Source organism: Ricinus communis, chromosome 7 (genome assembly GCF_019578655.1).
Source record: "Ricinus communis isolate WT05 ecotype wild-type chromosome 7, ASM1957865v1, whole genome shotgun sequence".
Taxonomy (NCBI): Eukaryota; Viridiplantae; Streptophyta; class Magnoliopsida; order Malpighiales; family Euphorbiaceae; genus Ricinus; species Ricinus communis.
Window position 1 is genome coordinate 16978726 of NC_063262.1, and position 24331 is coordinate 17003056.

A 24331-nucleotide genomic window follows, 5' to 3' on the forward strand; every position below is an offset into this window, starting at 1 on the left:
GTGAGGATCCCAATGCCATATAGCCAACTTTTTGGAGATATGTGATACTTTCAAGATAAATGGAACTACCGAGGATGCCATCTGGCTGAGATTATTTTCATTTTCTTTAAGGGATAGAGCAAAGAGATGGCTACAGTCCTTTCCACCGCACACTGTTACAACCTGGAAATCTTCGGCTGAAAAATTTCTTTACAAGTATTTTCTTCCAGCTAAAACTGCTAAATTGAGAAATGACATTTCTTCTTTTATGCAGATGGACGACGAGAGCATGTACGACGCTTGGGATAGGTATAAGGACTTGTTGAGATGCTGTCCACACCACGGTCTACCAATATGGATGCAAGTTCAGACCTTTTACAGCGGTTTGAACCTTACTACGAGGCAAATGGTGGACGCTGCAGCAGGTGGAGCTTTGAACAGCAAAATGCTGGAGCATGCGCAGAACCTGATAGAAGAGATGGCCATGAACAACTACCAATGGCAATCCTCTAGGAGTCGGCAGATCAAACAAGGAACGGTTAATCAGTTAGACTCCACAATAGCCTTAGCAGCTCAAGTGGAGCTTCTGACTAAGAAGTTAGACTAGCTTCAGATGCCGGTTCATGCAGCCCAAATAAGCTGTGAATTTTGCAGTGGCCCGCACTACAGTGCAAACTGTAATATGGGAGGTATGTTTGGTTCTAGTAATAATTCTTCCTCTATTGTTTCTGCTGACATGACTACATGGGTAATGCCCCTAGACAGCAGAACAACCCATACAACAGCACATACAACCCCGGCTGGCATAACCATCCAAATTTCGGGTGGAGAAATAACAACGCCCAGGGTCCACCAGGCTTTCAGAGACTGCATCAGCAGCCACCACAACAGCAGCAATAGGCTATACCATCACAGCCTGCTCCACTAGCCAAAAAGAAATCTAACTTGGAGGAGCTTATAATGAAGTTTGTCACGTTGACAGAGACGAGATTCCAGCAGATAGACAATGCTCTTAGAAATCAGCAGGCATCCATCTAGAATTTAGAGAGTCAAATTGAGCAGATTTCTAAGATGCTATTTGAGAGGCCACAAGGATCGCTCCCTAGCACAATAGAGTCAAATCCTAAGGAGCATTGCAAGGCTGTCACCATGCGGTCAGGTAAGAAATTGCCTAGCTCTCTACCTTTAGCTGATGAAGAGGATGTTTGTATGCAGGATAAGCAAGCTAGGCAGAAGCCAGAGCCTGAGACAATGGGAGGAGAAAAGGTGGAAGACAGGTAGAAGAGCCTTGTGAGAGAGTACCAGCCACCAGTCCTCTACCCTGCTCGAGTTAAGCAAGAGAAGGTTGATAAGCAGTTTGGTAAGTTTCTTGACTTGTTTAAACAACTACGGATTAACCTGCCTTTTGTTGAAGCTATTTTGCAGATGCCGAAGTATGCAAAGTTTTTAAAGGAAATTTTGAGCAATAAAAGGAAGTTGGAGGATTTAGGACTCGTGACTTTGAACGAGAAGTGTTCGGCTATTCTTCAAAACAAGCTGCCACTCAAAAGAAGAGATCCAGGGAGTTTTACTGTTCCCTGTGTCATTGGCAATTTGCCTATTAGTGGTGCATTAGCTGATTTGGGAGCTAATATAAATTTAATGCCCACTAATCTGTTTGATAAATTAGGTTTGAATGAACCTAAGCCCACTAGGATGAGCATTTAGTTAGCTGATAGAGCTGTAAAGATTCCTAGGGGTATTGTTGAAGATGTGCTTGTTAAGGTAGATAAGATTATTTTTCCTGTAGATTTTATAGTTATGGATATGGAAGGTGAAAGTACTGTACCTTTAATCCTACGTAGACCCTTTCTTGCAACGTCTAGGGCTGTAATAGATGTTTGTGATGGAAAGCTAAAACTTAGGATAAACGATGAGACCATTATCTTCAACCTAGCGACTAATATGAGACACTCTTTAGACCATGATGATGTTGTATTTTCTATTGATATTGTGGATAATTTGGTTGAGTCTCACTTACAGGAAATGTTACTTAATGATCCTTTGTAGGTAGCCTTACAAGGAGAGGAGGAGGAGCTGTCCAACGAGCAAGTGTTGGAGCAGCTTGCTAGTTTATTAGCTACTGAGCCTAGCTATTCTACTGATCCTTTTCTTTCTATTGACAGGTCAGAAGTGTAGAAATTGAAGTCTTCTTTCGAGGGCCCCCCGGCCTTATAATTGAAGGAGCTGCCTAAGCACTTAATCTATGGATTCTTGGATGAGGAGTAAAAGTTACAGGTGATTATTACAGTAGATTTAACACTTGAGGAGCGAGCAAAAACTCTAGATGTGCTCAAGAGGTATAAGAAGGCCTTCGCCTACAAAATCGCTAATATTCCCTGGATCAACCCAAGTTTTTGTTCTCACAAGATTCTTATGGAGGATAGCTATAGAGCAGTAGTTCAACCATAGAGGTGGCTTAATTCGAACATGAAGGAAGTAGAGAAAAAGGAGGTAATTAAGCTCCTAGATGCAGGATTAATTCACCCTATTTCTAACAGTTCTTGGGTGAGCCCTGTGCAAGTTATGCCGAAGAAAGGAGGCATGACAATAATTTAAAATGAGCAGGATGAGTTGATACCTACACAGACGGTAACAGGATTCCGAGTGTGCATCGATTACAGGAGGCTTAATAATGCAACTGGGAAGGATCACTTTTCTCTTCCTTTCATTAATTAGATGTTAGAAAGATTGGCAGGACACATGTTTTACTGTTTCCTTGCTGGTTTTTCAGGATATTTTCAGATCCTAATTGCACCTGAAGACCAAGAGAAGACAACTTTCACTTGCCCCTACGGGACATTCGATTATAGTCGGATGCCTTTTGGCCTATGTAATGCGCTGGCTACGTTTCAGCGGTGTATGATGGCCATTTTTTATGGTATGATTGAGGAGTCGATGGAGGTATTTATGGATGACTTCTCTATTTTTGGTAACTCATTCTCTCATTGTTTGGCAAATCTAGAACGCATGTTAGCAGGTGCATTGAGGCTAACTTGGTGCTAAATTAGGAAAAGTGTCATTTTATGGTGAGGGAGGGAATCGTTCTAGGGCATAAGATTTCACATATGGGGATGGAAATCGATAGAGATAAAATAGAAACAATATCTAAGCTACCACCCCCTAGTTCTGTTAGGGCTGTTAGGAGTTTCTTAGGCCATGCTGGATTTTATAGAAGATTCAGTAGAAATTTCTCTAGGAATGCTAGGCCTCTTACTCAATTGCTAGTTAAGGATGCACCTTTCGTTTTTTATGATGCATGTGTATCTTCTTTTAAGTTATTAAAGAAACTTTTGACCATGGCCCCTATCATGGCTTCGCTTGATTAGAGGTTGCCCTTTGAACTAATGTGCGATGCTAGTGACTATGCAGTTGGAGCTGTGCTTGGACAGAGATTTGACAAAAAGTTCCAACCCATTTACTATGCTAGCAAGATGTTAACAGGAGCCCAAGAACATTACACTACTACATAAAAGGAGTTGTTGGCTGTCGTTTATGCCTTCGGCAAATTCTAATCATACCTCGTCTTATCAAAGACCATCATCTTTACTGAACATTCAGCTTTGAGGTATTTGTTTAATAAGTATGATGCTAAGCCAAGATTGATCAGATGGATTTTATTATTGCAGGAGTTCGACATTGAGGTTAGAGATAAGAAGGGCGCAGAAAATTTGGCAGCAAATCACCTATCCAGACTGGAGAATCTGAGCTTGGATGCACTTGATGAGAGCATGATAAATGATAGATTTACAGAGGAGCACTTGTATTCATTAAAGGTATATTTTGATTCTCCATGGTTTTTTTGATTATGCTAACTATCTTGTGGCTAGGGCCTAACCGAAGGGTATGACTTATTAGCAAAAGAAGAAATTCTTTGCCGATTTGAAATACTACATTTGGGAAGACCCCTTCCTATAGGGAGTGTGTGCAGACAAGGTCATCCGCCAATGTGTTTATGGCAAAGAGAGCCTCTAGATCTTAAGGCATTGTCATAAAGGACCTGCAGGAGGCCATCAAGTGGCGAACCATACTGTTAGGAAGGTGTTGGATGCAGGCTTTTATTGGCCAACTATCTTCTAGGATGCTAGAACCTTTGTCCAGGTTTGCGACGATTGTCAGTGCTCAAGTAATATCTCTGCCCGTGCTGAGATGCCCCGAAACAGTATGCAAACAATTGAGATATTTGACATTTGGGTATTGACTTCATGGGACCCTTCCCTTCCTCAAATGGTAATAAGTATATCCTGGTAGCTGTTGCATATTTCTCCAAATGGCCGGAGGCACAAGCCTTACCTACTGACAATGCTAGAGTTATTTGCAGGTTCCTTAAAAAGTTATTTGCTAGGTTCAACACACCTAGAGCGCTAATTAATGACAGGGGAACGCATTTCTGCAACGCTCAATTAGAGAAGGCATTCAGGCGCTATGGTGTAATGCATTGATTCTCCACTCCCTATCACCCACAAACCAGTGGGCAAGTTGAGGTTACTAATAGGGGTTTAAAATGTATATTAGAGAGAACTGTGGGTGTAAGTTGAAAGGATTGGGCCTTGAAACTAGATGATGCATTATGGGCATTTAGAACTGCATATAGGACCTCCACAGGTTTTATACCCTATAGGCTGGTATATGGGGAGTCTTGTCATTTACCTGTCGAATTAGAACACAAGGCTCTTTGGGCCCTTAAAACTTACAGTTTTGATGTTGATTCTGTAGGTAAGGAAACACAGTGGCAACTAGGTGAATTGGAAGAATGGCGTCAACAAGTGTATGAAAACTCCTAAATTTACAAGGCGAAGACTAAGAAGTGTCACGATTAGAGGCTCAAAGGTCCCAAGGAGTTTCAGAATGGAGATAGAGTATTACTATATAACTCATGTCTTCGGTTGTTCCCAGGGAAGCTCAAGAGTCGATGGTCGGGGCCCTTCGTGGTTAAGCAGGTTTTCCCATATGGCACAGTCGAGCTTCATCATCTCGAGAAGGGTGATTTCAAAGTCAATGGACATAGGCTCAATGTGTATCATGGAAACTCGTTGGAGACTGAGCATCGGGTTAACATGATTCTGTACCTGCAATGATGATTCATATTGAGTACAGCTAAATGACTCAAGAATAAAAAAGAAGCGCACTTGGGAGGCATTCCCATTCTAGTTTTATGCTTTTTTTTTCTTCGGTCCACTTTTATGTTATCATTCGTTGCATGCTTATTGATCTTTAGAACAATTACTTTATATATTAAACATAGTTGCATGAACTTAGGGTTGGAATAACTTATGTCGGATTTGTAGTAATCGGTGAAGTGGGACTCTTCCGTTTGATTCACTTACTTGATTTACGACCTAAATGTGTGCGTATATGTGTCAAATGCAGGTAAGGAGTTTGACGACTAGAGATGGCGAAGGAAATCCCGGAATCAACCCTTTCACCACTGTTTCCATGGCCATCACGGGCTACAACATCAGGTCATGCTCATCAGCACGGTCGGAGTCAAACCCGTGATGGGAGGACACGTGTAGAATAGGGGATTTCAGCCATTCACCACGCTTCCGAAGGCACCACGGGTTACATCACCAGGCCGTGTTGGTCACCACGCCTGTGCCCAAACCCGTGATGAATATACACTTAAAGCACAAAGGAAAAACTCAGCCCTCACCACGGTTCCGAAGGCACCATGGGCAACAACACCAGGCCGTGCTGGTCCGCACGGCCGTGCCCCCACCCATGCCAAATTATGCAACATTGAAGCTTTAGGGCTCAGCACGGGCCGAGTCCTGGCCATGCTGATCAGTGCGGCCTTGCCCTCGCCCGTGCTGACCCCCGTGCCTATATAAAGGGGAGCTTTCAAAAATTTTGCTACCCCTTTTCTAAGCTCTAAGGTGCTGTTTTCTTCCATTTCTCTGCTTCTTCTTACCTTTCTGAGCAATTCCAAGTAAGTCTCTTCACTTTTTGCTTTTTTATTTGCTTTAATTTGGTTTTTCTTTTATGCATATACTTTATTTAGGACATGCTAGTATGTTTTGGTAGTTTGACTTTGTTACACTGTTTCCATATGACCTCAGCTAGATTTAATTTATATTAGTTGCTATGTTTGTTGTGAATTTGATTATGAAATGATAAGTGTGGGGTTTGGCAGAAATAAAGTTTGTCTATGGCATTTTATTATGAACAATTGTTAGCATAAAGTTGCATTAGTTGGTGCAGGATAAAGTAGGCTAGAATGTATTTGTAATTAGTTTATGCAGGAGATTGAGGCTTTAGTCTTTTGTTAAGTCTAAAGTTTTCTATTAGTCGAATTATAGCCATTATGCTGTTTAATTTTTAGTATAATTTCTGATTAACTTGATTTCTTGTTCGAATAACTAATGATTCATTGCATTAGGTAATATGAGGGACTGTGATCAATCATGAAGAAAGCAACCGAAACGTGTTGCTACCAGTAAGTGATCGTGTGGTGAAGGAACATCTTCCTCCACTTCACCAGCACCAGCACTAGAACCAGCACCAGCACCTCCACCTCCATCGCAACAACAACTAGTCCGAGCCTGAAGAGCACCAGCTGCGAATCCATCTGCACCTGGTCGTCATCCATTGTGGACATTCCTTAATGCAGATAATGAAAGTCGATTCCAAGTCATGAGATGGAAGCAAGTGATGGCGGGTCGTTGCATCGACTTCGTATCCCTGGAAAGAGTGGGATTGGTTTAGGATGTGCGCACTCTGTTCGAGACTCTGCCATATATGCGATTCTTCGACATTATTGGGCTAACCTACCGTAAGCTTACGATTGAGTTCCTCAGCACCTTCTTCCTGCAACAACATATCACAAACTGGCATCAGACTGATGCAGTTTATTTCATACTTGGGGGAAGGGAGTTCTCAATGTCAGTCTACAATTCGACATGCATTTGGGATTATGGACTGAATAGGAGGTCTCGGGGGAGGAGTATCAGGGATGTCTCTACATCAACCTAATATCATATGACACCATGTGGGACTCATTGGTACTTAGGTCGGAATCATACTACCCAAGCAAGTCTAAGGCGTCTAGCCTTCCGGATCATCTCCGCTATCTCCATACCCTATTAGCTTACACCATTACAGGCAGAGGAGATAGTTTTGGAGCGATAACACAGATTGATGTCTTCATCCTCTAAGCTATGCAACATCAGAAGAAGCTTGACTTGGATATTTATTGGCTCTACAAATCCGTTCATTTATAGTAGACGCCCAGAAGAAGATGCATTGTTGTTTTGGCCCGTATGTGACTAGGTTAGCCAAGAGACTGGATGTATTGGACGACTGTCTGTCAGAGCTTTCAAAGATTGGCGACATGACACCATTAGGGATCAGACAGATGATCAACATGCAGATGATCACAGCTACTCGACATCCACATGGTATAGAATACAGGCTTGTGAACACAATAGTCAAGGAGGCTAGAGAGGCAGCGGCTAGAGGAGCCCAAGATCCGACGGCTAGGATTCCGAATGTTAGGATTCCTAACCCAGCTAGAGTGTTTATGCCTACTTCTGGAGCCTCATCCTCTTATTCTACAGGGACATCGAGTGCTCAGATTAGTGCTTTGGCTGACCGACTAAATCAAGTCAACGATGTACAGCAGCAGCACTATACTCAGTTTGGGCAGTTTTAAGAGGAGACGAGGGCGCAGTTTCGCGATTTGAATAGTATGCTTTAGTAGCTTATGACAGGGTTAGAGGGGCAGGCCACCCAGATAGACTTAATAGTGGAGCAGATGAAAAAGATGATGGACGCTGGAGCACAAAACCAATGATTAATCGATGATATGGAGTTCGATCTGGCAGGATGCTTCACGGACCCTGAGCCACCACCGCCCCCTCCTTCAGCGACTTTCCCTACTTCTCATCTTCCAGCATATCCAACCAGTGAGGATACACCATCAGCAAACTACCAGCAATGAAATAAAAACTTGTGCTATTTTTCTTTTTCCTTTTTCTTTTTCTTTTTATTTTCTTTCCTTTATTTTATTTTATTTTCTTGCCTTTTACATGCTTAATTTTATGTTATTTCCTTTCATTTTTCCTTTCATGTTAATTTATTTTAGTAGAACACTATGCTTTACCATTTTAAAATGAACACTAAGTATAATCTTCAAAGACTATGATGTGCTAGTTATGTGTTATACCCAGTTTTAATTTCTAACACTGTGAACAGTGTTATACTCAAGTGTGGGGTGGGTATCCCTTAATCATTTAAAAGCAATGATAATGGACCATTCTTAGGTTGTTAGGACTTAGGGTTTGCATGACATTCAAGTTTAGTTTTTTCTTTCGTAATTAATGACTTAATTCACACACTGGTGTTACTTGAGTTCCTTGCAAATTTACAACCTTTGACTGTGAACTTTGATTATGTCAATCTCGTATTCAATTTATATGATGATTCAATTGATAAGTTTGGGAACCAATTGTAAATTTTAGCCACTTCAAACTTGAGTTTTTGAATCAAAAAATTGAGCATCCATTGCACATTATGCTCATGAATTTTCTTGTTTGAGTGTGCATTGTACTTACTTTCGTTTCTAGAACTTGCTCTATAATGCTTGTTACCGTTACATGAATTTTTGAATACCATTAGATGATTTGGGCAACTTAGGATTTCATCATATCTGGCCAAAAGCCTACCATCTGTCTCCATGAGTCAGCCAGTTTGAGCCGTAACCTTTTCTTCATAATTTACACCTAATCACTACGCATACACCATTCTTTACATCAGTCTTTCCTTTCATCTTGTATACTGAGTGATTATGTGTTATGTTTCTTCATTTATGGAATCATAGTGCCTAACATTATTTTTAATTCACTTAATCTTTTCAGTCATTCATTGATGCTCCTTTCAATCCAAATTGGATATTTATTCTTATTGTTTATGTTAATAACCACAGCAGCCCATATACAAGCTGTTGTAATATATATACATAGTATATATCAAAAAATAAAAAAGAGAAGAAAGATATAGAAAAAAAAATTATTACTTACTTCTTAGCTTTTAGCTCTTCTGAATCTAACTCTTGTGAGCATCCTTTACTTCAAATAAGGCTTAGTGAATACTTTTATTGTTTAGCATCAGTTCAATTAAGTGCATAATTTTTCAGTATACTTTACACTTTTATCCAAATATTTGTACCTTTACCTCAGCCTCATTACAACCCTTGAAAAGACATTTTGATTTTGGTATTCAATTATTCGCAATAGCGAAGATGAGATTTATGAGCAAGCTTATGGTAAACAGGTTTTGTGCAGCTGCATTGAGGGAATTTTCTTATTTACTTGTAAACACTGTGAGTGATTTAAGAGATTCTTGTGAGGCAATGGTTTTTAGTCTTTAATGCTGATTTGTTATGTAAGTTGTGTTTAGAGATGATATCATTATAGTTCTTTCTTAAAGGTTTATAACTTGTTAGTTACTTGAGTTTCATTCTTTATATGTTGAATACGGTTGAGTTATGAACTTTAGCATGGATTCTGAGGGGTGATTATTGCTTGTGCATGTATTGAGTTATTGATTGCTTGAAGACAAGCAAAAGCTTAAGTGTGGGGTGATTTGATAGGCATCATATTATACATATTTACATGCCCAATTGTTTACATTCTTGTGCATAATTATCTCATTTTATGCTAGAATCACCTGTCTTTGGTTCCTTTCACGTTTCAAGTCATTATCGAAGGATATTGTCTATAATCGAGGGAAATACTCACAAGTATGGACCAGAAACCATCAAATTAAGCAAGGACTAGCATTCCGAGGTTGAGCACGGCCTAGACTCCGACCGTGTTGAATTGTCAAGTAGCTGCCCCAAGAGTGCCACTTTGGCACGATTTCCGTAGCCACCACGGCCTCCACCACGACCCGCGGTGGCTCAGCACCGGCTACGGCACGGCCTGGAAGAGGTCAACAAAACTGAATGCGTAGGTTCAGCATGGCCTGGACTCCGCCCGTGCTGATCAGCACAAGCTTGACCACGGCAATGCTAAAGGGACTATATAGGCAAAAATGATTTGGTGAATTGGGGTTCGATTTTCTGACTTGATTTCCATTATATAAACTTAAATCATTTGTTCCCAGACCTCAATTGTCGACTTTGGGAGATCAATTTCATCAATTGAAGGAAGGATTACACTTGTTTCAACATCAATTTGAAGATCAAGGTAAGATTTGGGAGCATTCAAGAGGCAAATTAGGGTTTGCTATTCTGAATTGAAAAATTAGGGTTTCTCATCCAACTTATTGAAGAAGGGTGTACATGCCTTTAATTTACTTTTCTGATTTAATTCCTTATTTTATGATGCTTATTAGTATGAGTAGCTAAATTGTTGAACCCAATTGGGGTTCCTATATTGTTGGATTGATCTTAATGTTATGAGATTTTAATTGTCAATTCTTGATTCTTCTTACTTTTATTATTAATGAGAAGTCATTTTATTTATGAGACGTTGTGAATTGTGGAATTTAGATTGCTTTATGTAATTGAGAGATTCATTTAGTAATCAGAAAATTGAATAGCAAGAACTGGTTAATAATCACTTAGAGATAAGGGTAATTGACTAGCCAGATTAAGAATTAACAAAGCTTAATAGAGGCAGATTAAACCTTAATGCTAATCGGATAATCGATCGTTAGGAAGAGATTCCAACTTTAGGTTATTAGGTTTAGGAATTCGGTTATCTCGAGAGGGAGACCGAATTCAGTTAAGACTTTATCCACGGGTAATTGCAATGATAATCAATTTAATCTCTATCTTCACTAAAATCTAATTAACTTAGGTCCCCTAGGGTTTGCTTTTCCTTCGAGATTTTTCCTAAATCCTTTCAGATAATTTGACATTTAATTAATTGTTTGCTCATAATGAATCATAGCATAACACTTCATTGATTTATTTAGGTTAGATAACATAAGACGTTACAGTAAGTCTAGGTTCGCCCTTTCCCGAGAATAAGACCTTGATACTCACCATTTGTGCTAGTCTGCATCGATAGGTTCACTACCTTAGATTGTAGCTACGTAAAAAACCTATCAATCTTTTTCTGAGAAAATTATGTCTGAGAGTTTCTCATTCTTAACCATTACAGATGATCTCTTTTTCTCTTGGAGCTCTTTGTCACAAAAATAGCTCCTCCAAAGATCACATAAACATCACCTTTCTTAGAGTTTCTCTTTCCTGAGGGACTCCTCTCGATCTCTATCTCTTGATCCTTTGAAGCCCCTAAAATTTTGTCCTTGTCAGACTAAGCATCCTTTCCAACGATAAACCTCTTAAGGTGCCTTCTTTTTGTTACCCTATCAATCTCTCTCTTGATGTGAATGCAATCCTATGTATCATGACCATGCCTGTTGTGGAACTTACAGAACTTGTTTTTGTTCCTAGAATTTATAGTTTGCTCACTCATAGGGTTTGGATACCGCATATCACCCTTATTCTTTTAAATCCACATCAAGGGTCCTTGATGTGTTTAGAAGAATAAAGTCTTTCTCATTACTACTCATGGAATCACACTTCCTCCTGTCATCCCTATACCCCAGCTTAGGCTGATCAAATTTCTCTTTTGACCGATTATCATGGTCGATCCTTCTTCTAACTCGGTAATCTTCCTCAAACCTAATAAAGTTATGAGCTCAGTCCATGAGCTCTGTATATGACTTTGACGGGTCTATGGTTAGCGAATCTTTGAACTTATTCATACAGGTATTGCTAGTCATCACATTTATAGATTTGTCCTAGTTAAGCTTCTCTACCTAGACAGCTTCTCTATTGAACCTTTCCAAAAAAATCTTTCGAGCTCACATCATACCTCTGAATACACTTCTTTAGATCGTTGAACCTCTTCTTCAGATGTGTGCTGGTGATGAACCGAGATTTAAACAATTTACCAAGCGTAGCAAAGTCATATATATAGCCATCTGGCAAGCTCTAATACCACTTTTGAGCACTTTCCCTTAAGATTGTTAGAAAATCCTACACCTAATTGGATCTGACATATTATGCAACCCCATCTTAACGTTAAAATTATTAACATGACCGAATGGATCTCCTAAACCATCACAAAAATTAAAATGTGCAAATCTCAAATTCTCGGAGAAATGCTCTATTAGGATGCTCAGACATAGGGGATTACCCTTAAAGAGGACCTCATCTCTCATTATTCTTCCCGTACGATATTTTTTAGAGCCTCATTTATTCTCTTATTGATAGTCTCCTCAGTTTATATAGAATCATGGGTTTGAGAATCAGAACTCTCCTCCTCCATATCTCTAGCTCGGTTATTCCTTTCTTGAGACCTATTATCCTCCATCAGAGTATTTGTTGTTTCTCAGAATTTGTATGGTCGATGGCAGACCAATATCAATGGTATGCTCGGTTGTTACAAGAGCTCAGCTGGTTCTTGCAGGCATAGCTTGCCTTGCAAGTGTCTGAGCTCGAATACTCTCATAATACTTCTTGATCTCCTCTACTAATTATACAAAGTAACAATGTCCCCTAATGATGCTTGCCAAGGACTTTGAGGAATATTAGGTGGTGGAGGAAGGTTTTGAGGTGTAATGGATGATGAGAAGAATGGAGGCTGAGACATAGGTGCTGGAGGTCTCTGCCTCATATCCCTTTGCCAAACAGCTAAATAATAATCCACGAGTGGTGGACCTCTCTAGGTATAATTTCCACTGATGATCTGCTCAAGTGTGAGGTTGATATCGAAAAGATTTCTTATCCAAGACTAGAAAGATAATATGATCGATCTAAGAGGACTTGAGAATCGTTAATTGACTTGCGAAGGAATTGGAGGTCCAATAGTTGATAAAACATTGCAACAGAACTAGAGGATCATGCTTTTCTTTTTTGTCATTTCAAAGGCAGCAGGTTGGAATTGAGTTTTTTATTTTATCATTTTCAAAATGTGTTTTTAAATGATAAGTGTAGTGAATGTGCCAAAATTCTGTTAAGCAAAAATTTAAAAATAATAAAATCAGAAGTTAGAAAACTAAAGCAGTTCCATAGCAACAGTTAGTGACAGATGATAAATCTATTTTGTTTCTGTTGAGAGTTTTTTATTTAAAGAAAATTAGATATTTACTATATAAATTTCAAGGATTCTTTCAGAAATATCTAAAAAACGTTAAAATATCATTTTTACTACTAAATTCATACTATAAATTAAAAAATTATTTTAAAAATACGGTAATATATTAGGTATACTTTTTTTACAAAATGGTATATGTTATTAGCAATTTGGTATATATTTTCATAATTTTTATAATATTTAATTTTTAGTGTATGTTAGTATATGTCTGACATATGTTTAGTATATATTCAATAATATTAATTTGATTGCAGGTCAAACTATTGGAGAGCTGAATATATACATAAATAATATCTAAAACTATTTTTTAAGAATATAATTTATTTTATATATAAATTACATTTGTTTAAAAAGAATTTAAAAATCATCATAAAAAGAACTTTTTTTATAAATGTACAGTAAAAAGTAAATATTAAGTATATGCTGGATATATATTAATCCAAAATTTCAAGTTTTTAATTTTAAATCTTTTGATTTTAAAAATTATGTTTCTCAATAACAATAATATCAGTTTTAATTAATTTATTTAGTTTAAATTTATATAATAACTCTCGTGATTATTAGAAATTAAGAAATACTATTATGATAATTATATTATTATTATATGTTTTTATAAAATTATTAAATATTTTATATACTTATAACATAATATAATACAAAAGTAGAAGCAAATGAGATCCATTCGACAAAATATGAAATACATTAAGTATATATTTGATATTCAAAATATTTTAATATATATATGTAAAAAAAATAAAAAGATAAACTCTAAAAATTGGTATACATTATATTTATTTTAGTATCTGTTGTATATATTTATAGTATATTTTTAAAATATTTATACCTTTAAAAAGGCCAAAGATAGCAACAAATGGTATATGCTCAACAAAATATGATATAAATTAAATTTATATTTGGTATCTGTAACTATTTTAATTCATATAGATTATATATTTATAAAAAAGGTACACTCTTAGAAAATACTATACATTATACTTATTTTATTATATATTGGGCATAAAATGTATATGTTAGCTATATATTAGGTATATGATAGGTAACTTTAAATCAAAAATTTAATTTTTTTAATAATATTTATATTCTGAGATTTAATTTTTTTAGTAGCAAAGATATAATATCAGTATTTATTCAAAATAATGGAATACATTCAATTTATTTTAATATATTTTCCTTATATATAATATACTCATTATATTTATATCTTTAGAAAAATATAAGGAAAAGTTATAATAAATACTATACATTTTACAGCTTTTAATATATGTTTCATATATATTTGGTATACATATAGTATATAAATAGTATTCGAAATTGGTCTTTAGTTTCAACTTGTATCTTTGGTATCTATGCACCTATAAGTTTAGCCATTATTCAACAAATTTTACTAATTTTTTAAAATAAGCATATTATCAAACATCGTAAGTGTAGACCATAATTCCATTTAATTCAATTTATTAACCAACTCCAGTAGTTATTTCATTGTTTGTTCATACATAGGTAACATAGGTAGTAAAATACATTTTAAGCCAATTCAACACTTACAGTGTCTCGAAAAAGGAAAAAAAAAATCTTTTTGATGTGCACAAATAACATATCAAAAACTAAAAACTTTAAAAAAATCGGACTCAAAATTTGTCTATATTTCTGTAAAAAAGAAAAAGGAAGAGAGAATTAATAATAAACTATTTTATGGTTCAAACATATTAACAAACAGTTGGAAGACAAGAGAATTTGAAGTCATAAGTTACCATTTTATTCATTTTAAGACATCCAAAAAACTATTCAGTTTTTCAATATTTGTATTCATATTTTATTCAACAATACCACAATATAAATTTTGAATCAAATATCAATAAAACCATTGACACAAATCAAGATCAAATAATTTTAAGATTAAACTATTTTTTAATTATTTCTTCAAATCAAACCAAATTAGATAACAAGAACTTAATATCAAAGAAGATACAACTCATAAAAATTGTGAGAGCCTTTGCCAACCAAATACCCATACCTCTCCATCACTAATGCTTGTTGCTTTATAATTATATATTTTTAATATGAGCTTTGGAGTTATTAAATTATCTTTCTTCTTAATATTGATTTAAATATTTCTTCAATTTTTGATATTTGTTGAAGCTTCGCGCAACACATCTGATGATGATAAAGAAAAGAGTTTTGATATTCTTCTTTGGTATTGTTAAAGCGTAATAAAGAAGAAGAAATAAAAAAAAAGAAGAAAAAGAAGAAAAATAAATGATTATGGAAGTGTCAAAAGAGATGCAATATCATAAAAAAATTACGGTATAAATAAAATGAAAAAAATCAAACAAAGTAAAATAGAAATAGAGATAAAATAAAAATAAAACTACAGTATACATGCTATATTTTCAAAGAAAAAACAGTATATAGTGTAATTTCCCCTAAATTTTATTCGAACAGAATTTATATTGCTGAAGTAATGTGAATTTATATTTTAAGGCCTTTGGGTCACAACTAAGAACTTCAACTTATGGATTGAAAACTAAGGCCCGAAGAACGGAAAAACACTATTGCAGTGAGAGAGAGAGAGAGAGAGAGAGAGAGCGCACGAAATGATCTCAAATATGTGGCTATGTGGCATCATAGAAGGCTAATGTGCCTTATCTATTACAGTTGTGGCCGTTGTTCCTTAACCATATTATCCCTACTCTCCATAATATCATCATCACCTCCAAAACATAGCATAAGTTAATTTCTTGTTCAAGAATTCTCCCATCTATCAATGGCTTCCTCTACTCTCTCCCCTCCAACTACCTCACAGGTAAACTCCATTATTCAAGAATTTCTGAGTTTTCATCTTCTTCGGTTTCAATTACGGATGTGTGTGTGTGCGCTTCTTTGTTTTCCTTAGCTATGCTCTGGCAAAAGTGGAATGTTCTCTCCTACACATGCTGTGTTTCTGAGACCAACAAGAACCCACATGGTGACAAAGGACAGAGCAATGAAACTTACATGCCAGGCTACAAGTATCCCTGCTGATAGAGTTCCTGACATGGGTAAAAGGCAGCTCATGAATCTTCTTCTTCTGGGTGCTATTTCCCTTCCTACTGGTTTTATGCTGGTTCCTTATGCCTCCTTCTTCGCTCCTCCTGGGTAAGTGCACTTGTAAATGGCACTCCATAAACTTTTCATTGGCTAATTTGGGCTCGGACTTAATTTGAATAGAAAATTGGAATTATGATTATTCCAGTGTTAAATATCCAAAGTTTATTGGTTGATGATTAATCTTCATTGTGATTAAATGAAAGCTACCGTTCTTTCGTTTTTTGGCTTACTACAAATTTTATTTTCCTTCATCTTAATGGGAAACCTTCAACAGGACTGGTGGTGCTGGAGGCGGTACCGTTGCCAAGGATGCTGTTGGAAATGATGTCATTGCAGAACTGTGGCTTAAGACTCATGGCCCTGGAGACCGCACTCTTACTCAAGGATTAAAGGTGCTGAGAGCTCCATTGATTGTTATTCATAAAAATTGCATGTGGCTTTCATATTCTTAGGAATGATTGATTCCATAAGCCATTCACTTACCATCGGGGAGATATTGATAATTATGTTGCTCTTAGGATTTAATTTGTGTTTATGAAAACTTTCCTCTATCTGATTTTCCAACAAATTCATTTTGAATCACTTTGAAGACGTTTATTTTTAATATCATAAGAAGAACAATCATTTCCATCTGGCTAGTTAAAGGCAACATGTATCAGTGGCATAATTGTATGTTGCTCGAGGACATATTCGAGGAATTTGATATGTATTACTCAGAATAATTTGAGTTCTTTTATGGATTTCAGGGAGACCCAACTTACCTTGTGGTGGAGAAAGATAGAACTCTCGCAACATATGGAATTAATGCAGTCTGCACACACCTTGGGTGTGTTGTTCCTTGGAATGCTGCTGAGAATAAGTTCATCTGCCCCTGCCATGGATCCCAGTACAACGACCAAGGAAGAGTTGTTAGAGGACCTGCTCCACTGGTACGAACGGGACTTCTCTATTTCTGTTTCATGTTTTAATTTATCATAATACACTTCAAAAGAACTTGAAAGAACTCTAGGCACAATATGCTACATAGTTAATTAATGAGAAAATTACACCCAGTTATCTGTTGTGCCTAGTTGATAAATCCCATATAATGCTGACTATTTTGTGTACTTGTAGCCCTTTGGAAAACTACCTTATTGAATAACCTTTATATTTTATTTATTAGTAGTGGGAAAACTCTTGTCTAATACCAAATCTATAATGAATGACACATATTTATGAGTTTTGAATAAGTGAGCATGTGTTAGTCATTCAACATAAAAAATGTGAAACGGTATGTAATTGTCATTCATCTATTAGTTGTAGTATTTATATTTAATATAAAGCTAAAGATTATCTTTAATAGTGTATTTGTGGGTAAATTATATTGGCGGTTATTGAATTTTACATTTTATAATAAAATAATATTAAACCTTTAATTTGTTACTAATTGGTTCTAAACATTAATTCTAATAACACCAATAAATTTCTCCGACACACTTAGAGAGTAAATTATATGGATGATCACCAAACTTTGCAATTTGTACCAAAAAAATACTGCCCAAGTATCTTTTAAAATTAAGATTTTAGTATTTTTTTATCACAAAGTGGAAAGTTCGTTAACTACCTATATAATTTATTTTACACTCGCTGGAAAAACATATCGGTGTTATTAAAATTAAAGTTCAGTAACTATTTAGTTATCAATCAAAAGTTTGATACCTTTTTAGTACAAAAATATAAAATTTGGTGACTGTCAATGTAATTTACCCGTGTATTTATGTTATTAGACCCTCGAAAATACTATCGTGGTTTCTCACTCTTGATCCCAATGACCATTAGTCTTAATACCCTTTCCCCTATTAGTTCAAAATTAATCTAGACCTAACCAATTGATCTCATTGAGTTGCATTTCTAGACATTCAGATTGTTCACAAACTATCGTCACCCCCAGAAATGTCACCGTACCAGACGCTCGATCCTGATGATCCATTGGTCCCTGTCCTACATTTTCCTAGTACTTGACAATCATTTGTGGAAGTAAGCAAGCACACATTATTGTAGTGTGCTTCATGGGGAAATTCAAATATGAAGAGCTGTTTGTTGGGAGAACAATAATTGTGAAAAGTGCATCCCCATAAACAAGGATTTTCCTTCTACTTACATGCTGGAGCACCAGGATCACACCTTTAAAATTCACTTTAGTAGTCATTACAGTTAAGAGTTGCTTCAGTATCCAATGATGAATCCTCCTATGCACCCTAATGCTCACTTCAATACCAATAAGTCTTGTATGTAATAGTATTGAATGCACCTACTACTAGTAGAACTGTTTTTAAATTTTTGTATGTTAGAGATAACCAAATTAATTCTTCTTATCTGTACAGTCACTAGCGTTGGCCCATGCTGACATTGATGATGGGAAGGTGGTCTTTGTCCCATGGGTAGAAACAGATTTCAGAACTGGAGATGCACCATGGTGGGCTTAAGCTTTCTATTGTCAACATACTCCCATTCAAATTAAAGATGTAATGAAACAGTTTGTTTTGCAGCAGCGCATAAACATACTGCATGATAGAGGTGAACTTCATAGAATAGAGCTCATAAGTTATCAGGACAATAATATTTTAAACATCGATAATCTTGTGATGCTCGACATATATTTGATCTATTCTTTGTGTCTTAATCTCTTATAATCATCCTGAATATTAAGTGGTAGATCATTCATACTTGGCGGGCATATACTTGTAGATTAAACATCAAGAATTTCTGTCATGTTGATTTCTTTTTAGGATAACTTACACTTGTTCACTACCATTTCATCTGATCAATCTGACCCTCACAAGTATTTTTTGTTTGAAGCCTAAGCATTAAAATGTGGATATTATACGCATTACATTTTTTATTTTTTGGGAAATTAACTTGCATTAACCATTAAAGAACATTTTTACATGAAGAGCAAGAACAGAGAAAACAGAGAGTTCGGACTTATTCCAAACCCGGAAACAGAAGTCTACAATATTACAAGCATGCGGTGCTGAGGGACCACATTAGCTGATCGCCTAACTAGAGTAACCTAATAGTCTTCCAGTTATTGAGAAGTAGCATTAGTGAATGCCCAGAGCAGATGCACCAAAAGATGGCTGGTTAAAATCCTCCCAAAAAAGAGACTTGTGAATGTTCAAAACTAAGCACTCTGCTAGCTACTATTGTAAAAAAAAAAAAAGGAAATTTCTCATAAATATCAAAAACACATTTAATATTTACAAAACTATCCACAAAAAATTCTTAATAACAAAAATGTCCTAACATTGAATTTTATTTACAAAAATACCCCATCTTATTTCTTCAAATATAACCAAGAATAACACACAAAAACATTAAAAAATAAATAAAATACCAAAAAACAATTTGCATATATCAAGTAACACAAGAAACCGACCAATAAGATTGGTTTAAGAATTGTTTCAACATTAAAAAAAGTCATTCTCAGCAAATAAATATATATAAAAAGTAAATTTTGAATTTTTGAAAAAAATCTCTAGATTCAACAATGTGAATGAGAAAAATAAAATATATATTTAAAAATCCTTAAAAAATAAACTAAATGTTACTCTTTTAATATAAAAATATATTTATCTCTCAAATATATAAAAACGCTAAATTATAGACCAATTTTTTAAATTTTATACTATTTATAAATCCAAGTTTAATTTAATAAATATATTTCAATAAATTAATTTTAATTTAATTCATTCTGATACAAATTTTATGAGTTTATAGACAACTTAAACATTATCCATCGTATTAGATTATCAAAAGCACATAAAGTTAATTTGTTTAATATGGCATCGAAGCTTAAAGGTTCCATTGCAAAACTCCTACTACCTAAAGAAAATTTAGACTGCAAAAAAAAAAATAAATAAATAAAAAATCAATCCCCATTTAAACTACCCGCCAAAAGAGCTAGTCAATTTTTACATGTCCAAGTAATAATTGGTTGATAATATTGAGTCAGACTATTAGCACGTCAGAGGAACATTGGAACGGAAACCTCACATTCTTAAAAGAGAAAACAAACTAATGGCATATAAACAAACCTCAATAAATACATGGATTTATTAATTAAAATATATAATTAAATAATTAAAGAAATAAAACAACTCATAAAAGAAAATTTATTGCATTAATTTTGAATCAATTCATACAAAATAATTTAAAATTCATCAAAACCCAAATAATAAAAAAATTAGTTTCTAAACATTATAATAGAGAAATAATAATTGTGGAAAGAAGATCTCAAACTATTCATGTAAGAGTAAAGATGAAAATCTTCAATGTTGGAAAATAATGAAGGAATTGATAATCTTTCTTGAGAAATGACCAATCAAAATTCTTAAAATAAAAGGAAAATGAAATATCTAAGTGTTTCTCTCTCTAGAAATAAATAAAATGATAGAACTCCCTTAAAATAACCCTAAAAGTTTCTTTATGGCACCAGAGCTCTCACAGCCCAGGCACAACGATGCAATTATCAGTGGCCATGTAACATCCTTAGTTTTTCCTAGCTTGAATATGTTTTTCTTTCCATTTCTTATATTTCAGGCTATTTTAAGGTATCGTAAAAATCAAATTTAGGCTTATGTTCTACATTAAAGTTGTAGCTATTGAAGAGTAGTTCATTTTAGAATTTTGAATCACTTCAATCAGATCTCTTTAGCTCTTGATAAGGTCCAAACACTGAGACTGACCTAAATAGAAACGGACTGCATAACCTCTAACTTCTATCCAAATTTTCTTATCCTTAGCAACCTAATATGGAGTTGAGCCATCATAATAATTTTAGCTTAGGAAGTCCTCTACAGAGTTGATGAAGATCACTTTTCAATTTTGGACTTGTAAAATTACAAAAAACTGCACTAAAGCTAATGCGATCAAATATGCGTAGTGCTGAAATTTGTCTATTTCTTCCACACGGGGAGCACATGGCCATTATTAAATCCCAACCCATACTCAAAGTTATTAATCTAATTTGTTAATTAATTATATATAAGGTCCACCTAGTCTAGTCTAATTACAAGTTATGCTTTAGCTTTCAGCCTTTAAGCCAAATTAACTACTCTTTATGAAGAGACTCAATTTAATGATCCTAAATCTAATATAGCCAATTTAACCTAATTAAGATGATAAAACCCAAGTACCATCTTAATTAAGCTAATAGACTATAGTTTCCATGCCAAGTCTGATTTTAAGGTCTAAGTTTATCTGTCCAGTTTTAATTAGGCAATCATACAGCATATATTTGGTATCCATCATAAATAAAAACAAAAATAAAGGAGCAGGAAGTAAATATAACTATTTTAATCCATCTACAACTAAAAGGAAACACAAGTAAAACCCTAAAACTAAGTTAAGGTGCAAAAAATTGCCAAAATACATAAAAAAAATTCAAAAAATAGCCTAATTATTTAGAAACTCGATCGGCTCAAGTTGAAGACGATTGGTTCTAGAGGCTTGGAGGGGCTTCTTGCATTTTTTTCCTCGACTTTTGCACCCATAACCAATTTATTACATGCATAAAGAGAAAAAATTAGGTTAGGACATGTGTAATTAATAAAAAAGAAAATATAACCTAATTATCTAGTCATATTCAAAATATAATCAAATCATGTTCAAAACCTTAGGTATCTTATTATTAGATTCAAAATCCAATAAAATCAACATATTTAGTAGAAAAAGAAATCTTACTCTAATCATGTGAGTTATGTAGAATAATTATTAGAAAAAAATTCCTAGTATATTTTCGTAGATTAAAAAAAAATAGAAGCAAAAGAAAAAGAGATGTTGATGATGCTGATATAGGGAAACCCTCAAGTTGTCACCGTTAGTCGTCATTCTGTGAGTCTCAGGAGATAAGCAAGTTGTTGAATCAAAGATGGGATGAGAATCCAGCTTTGCCTTTTTTGGGTTTAAGAAAAGTTTTTATCGTTCTTCAATGAGTTTCCTAACTTGGAAGTTGTTTCTTAGTTGCTTGCTAAGAGTTTCCTCTTTGTATATATTGATGTAAATTTTTATGCTTAGCTTTGTTGCTTAATGAATGTCGCTAATTCTAGATCTAGGTCATACTCTTCTATTCATAGGAGTAGGGTTAGGAAATCCTAGTGAATGTTGATAATTATTAAATTATTAAGAAAATAGGTTGTGATTATCCTTTCCCTTTATTAGATTAATATCAAATAAAAAAGATTTATTCTTTTAATTTCAAAAATTATCAACAAGTACTTAAAAATTCCAATTATCTTAAATACTTTTTAGAAACTTATTTTTACCAATTTTTTTACATTTTAGGTCGAAAATACACAAAGCGGGTGAAAATTTAAAAAAATAGCCAATCAGCCTGTGTAGAGCCAATCGGCCATGCATAGAGCCGATTCAGCTCTATGCTTAGCCGGTTGGCTCTATATAGAGTTGATTCAGCCGTGAATAGAGCCAATTGGTCTAAGGAGTAAAATTTTTGACAATTTAGTCCTTAAACTTGTAAAAATTATCGTTCCCTCAAATTTTTTTTTTCTATCAATTGGGTTCAAATTGATTTTAGAAAAGTAATTTTAAGTCTAACTATTCCCATCCTTCTCTCGGATTCACCCTTCTCAATCTCCGAGACTCGAGAAAGATATTAACTTTCATCATTCGGTTTTTCGTAATTCGCTCGATATCTAAATCCAAAATGGGTGCTAGTAATACAAATATATATTAAAAAGACACCAAAAATATAAAATATAAAAATAATTTCATATATCAGTTTCAGATAATAGTTGATACCACATATACACTAAATAAATACTGAAATATGTGAAATTGATACTAAAAATACAAAATAGATACTAAAAGATAATTTCAAATAATATGTACATACTAATTATCCTAAATTTATTTAATATAAAACTTTCTAACTAATTATATATATATATATATATATATATATATATATATATATATATATATTATATACTAAAATATCAAATATATGAAATGAATGTGAAAGTATGAAATAAATACTATAAGATAATTTTAGATATCGGTTTCAGATGTCGAATATATATTAAATAGATACCAAAATATGTGAAATTAATTACCAAATATTCAAAATAGTGATATAACACTAGACAATCTATTGAATAGAACCAATATTAATCCATTTTAAGGATCTACTAAGAACAAATTAAAGGATACGCAACTAAGAACTCACAACAATTTATTGAAGGAACCCTTAGCTATCAATAAACCATCAACAAAGTTGCAATTTTCAAAACAATAAGTCCTCGTAAGAACTTAGAAAGAGAACACTCTCAAGCATCAAATTATAATCAAAGTTAAAGTCTTACAAGATGATAACCCTTAAGTATTTATAGTGAATACTTTAGAGTTTAAAATAACTAAAGAGTGTGGGATATATACAAGGGGCGACCCACTCTAAACAAAACTTACTAAGCCTTAACTAAGGCCCAACTCAACAAATAACAAAAAAGGTCCAAAGAAATATAGTTTAAGGTAGTAAGACACTCAATGGCCGAAATACATAAGAAGCTAAACATAGTAGTTTCGGCCTAAAAGAAAAATAATGAGTCAAGCTTCTTGAAGCCCATTCTCATTTACTTGAATCATCAAAATACAATCTGGCTCATTGGGCTTATTTAAGGCTTGTTTTTTAACAATGTGAATTGTCACTAAAGCTTGAGCAAATAAGGTCATTGCATCCTTAGCCTTCTTGGCTCTTGCTCTTGTGATTGGACCACTCCCCATAAATAAAGGATCTAGCTTGGATTGGTTTATAGGAGCATTAGGATTTCTATCATTCTCTCCTTCCTCAAGTGAATTCGTCCTCGGATTAGCACCTTCAAAATCCAAAAGAGATAAATCAGAGGTTGTAATATTATATTCACTTGGAAAGTTAAGTTTGTCAGCATTATCACTAATCCATATCCTCTTGCTTGCAACTTAGAGCGCTTTTGAAGAGGAAACCTCTCCTTGCGCATATGCAACCACACCCAATCACTAGGTTGAAACACAACTCTTTTTCATCCTTTATTGTAATAACGAGCAATTTGCTCATTTCTCTT

At 34.6% G+C, this 24331-nt stretch overlaps 1 protein-coding gene and 1 non-coding gene across 2 annotated transcripts; one reads left to right on the forward strand and one right to left on the reverse strand.

Annotated features, from left to right (window-relative positions):
* Positions 1 to 220: 220 nt before the first annotated feature.
* Positions 221 to 327, reverse strand: LOC112533861. The gene has a single exon (XR_003078214.1). It is a non-coding gene; the product is annotated as a small nucleolar RNA R71 (small nucleolar RNA).
* Positions 328 to 15672: 15345 nt separating this feature from the next.
* LOC8287590 (cytochrome b6-f complex iron-sulfur subunit, chloroplastic) lies at positions 15673 to 18897 on the forward strand. The gene is made up of 5 exons (XM_002513200.4): positions 15673 to 15951; positions 16042 to 16283; positions 16510 to 16627; positions 16982 to 17164; positions 18599 to 18897. Exons 1-5 carry the CDS (start codon positions 15913 to 15915, stop codon positions 18698 to 18700), a joined length of 684 nt encoding a protein of 227 aa, XP_002513246.2. The 5' UTR covers positions 15673 to 15912; the 3' UTR covers positions 18701 to 18897.
* Positions 18898 to 24331: the final 5434 nt, after the last annotated feature.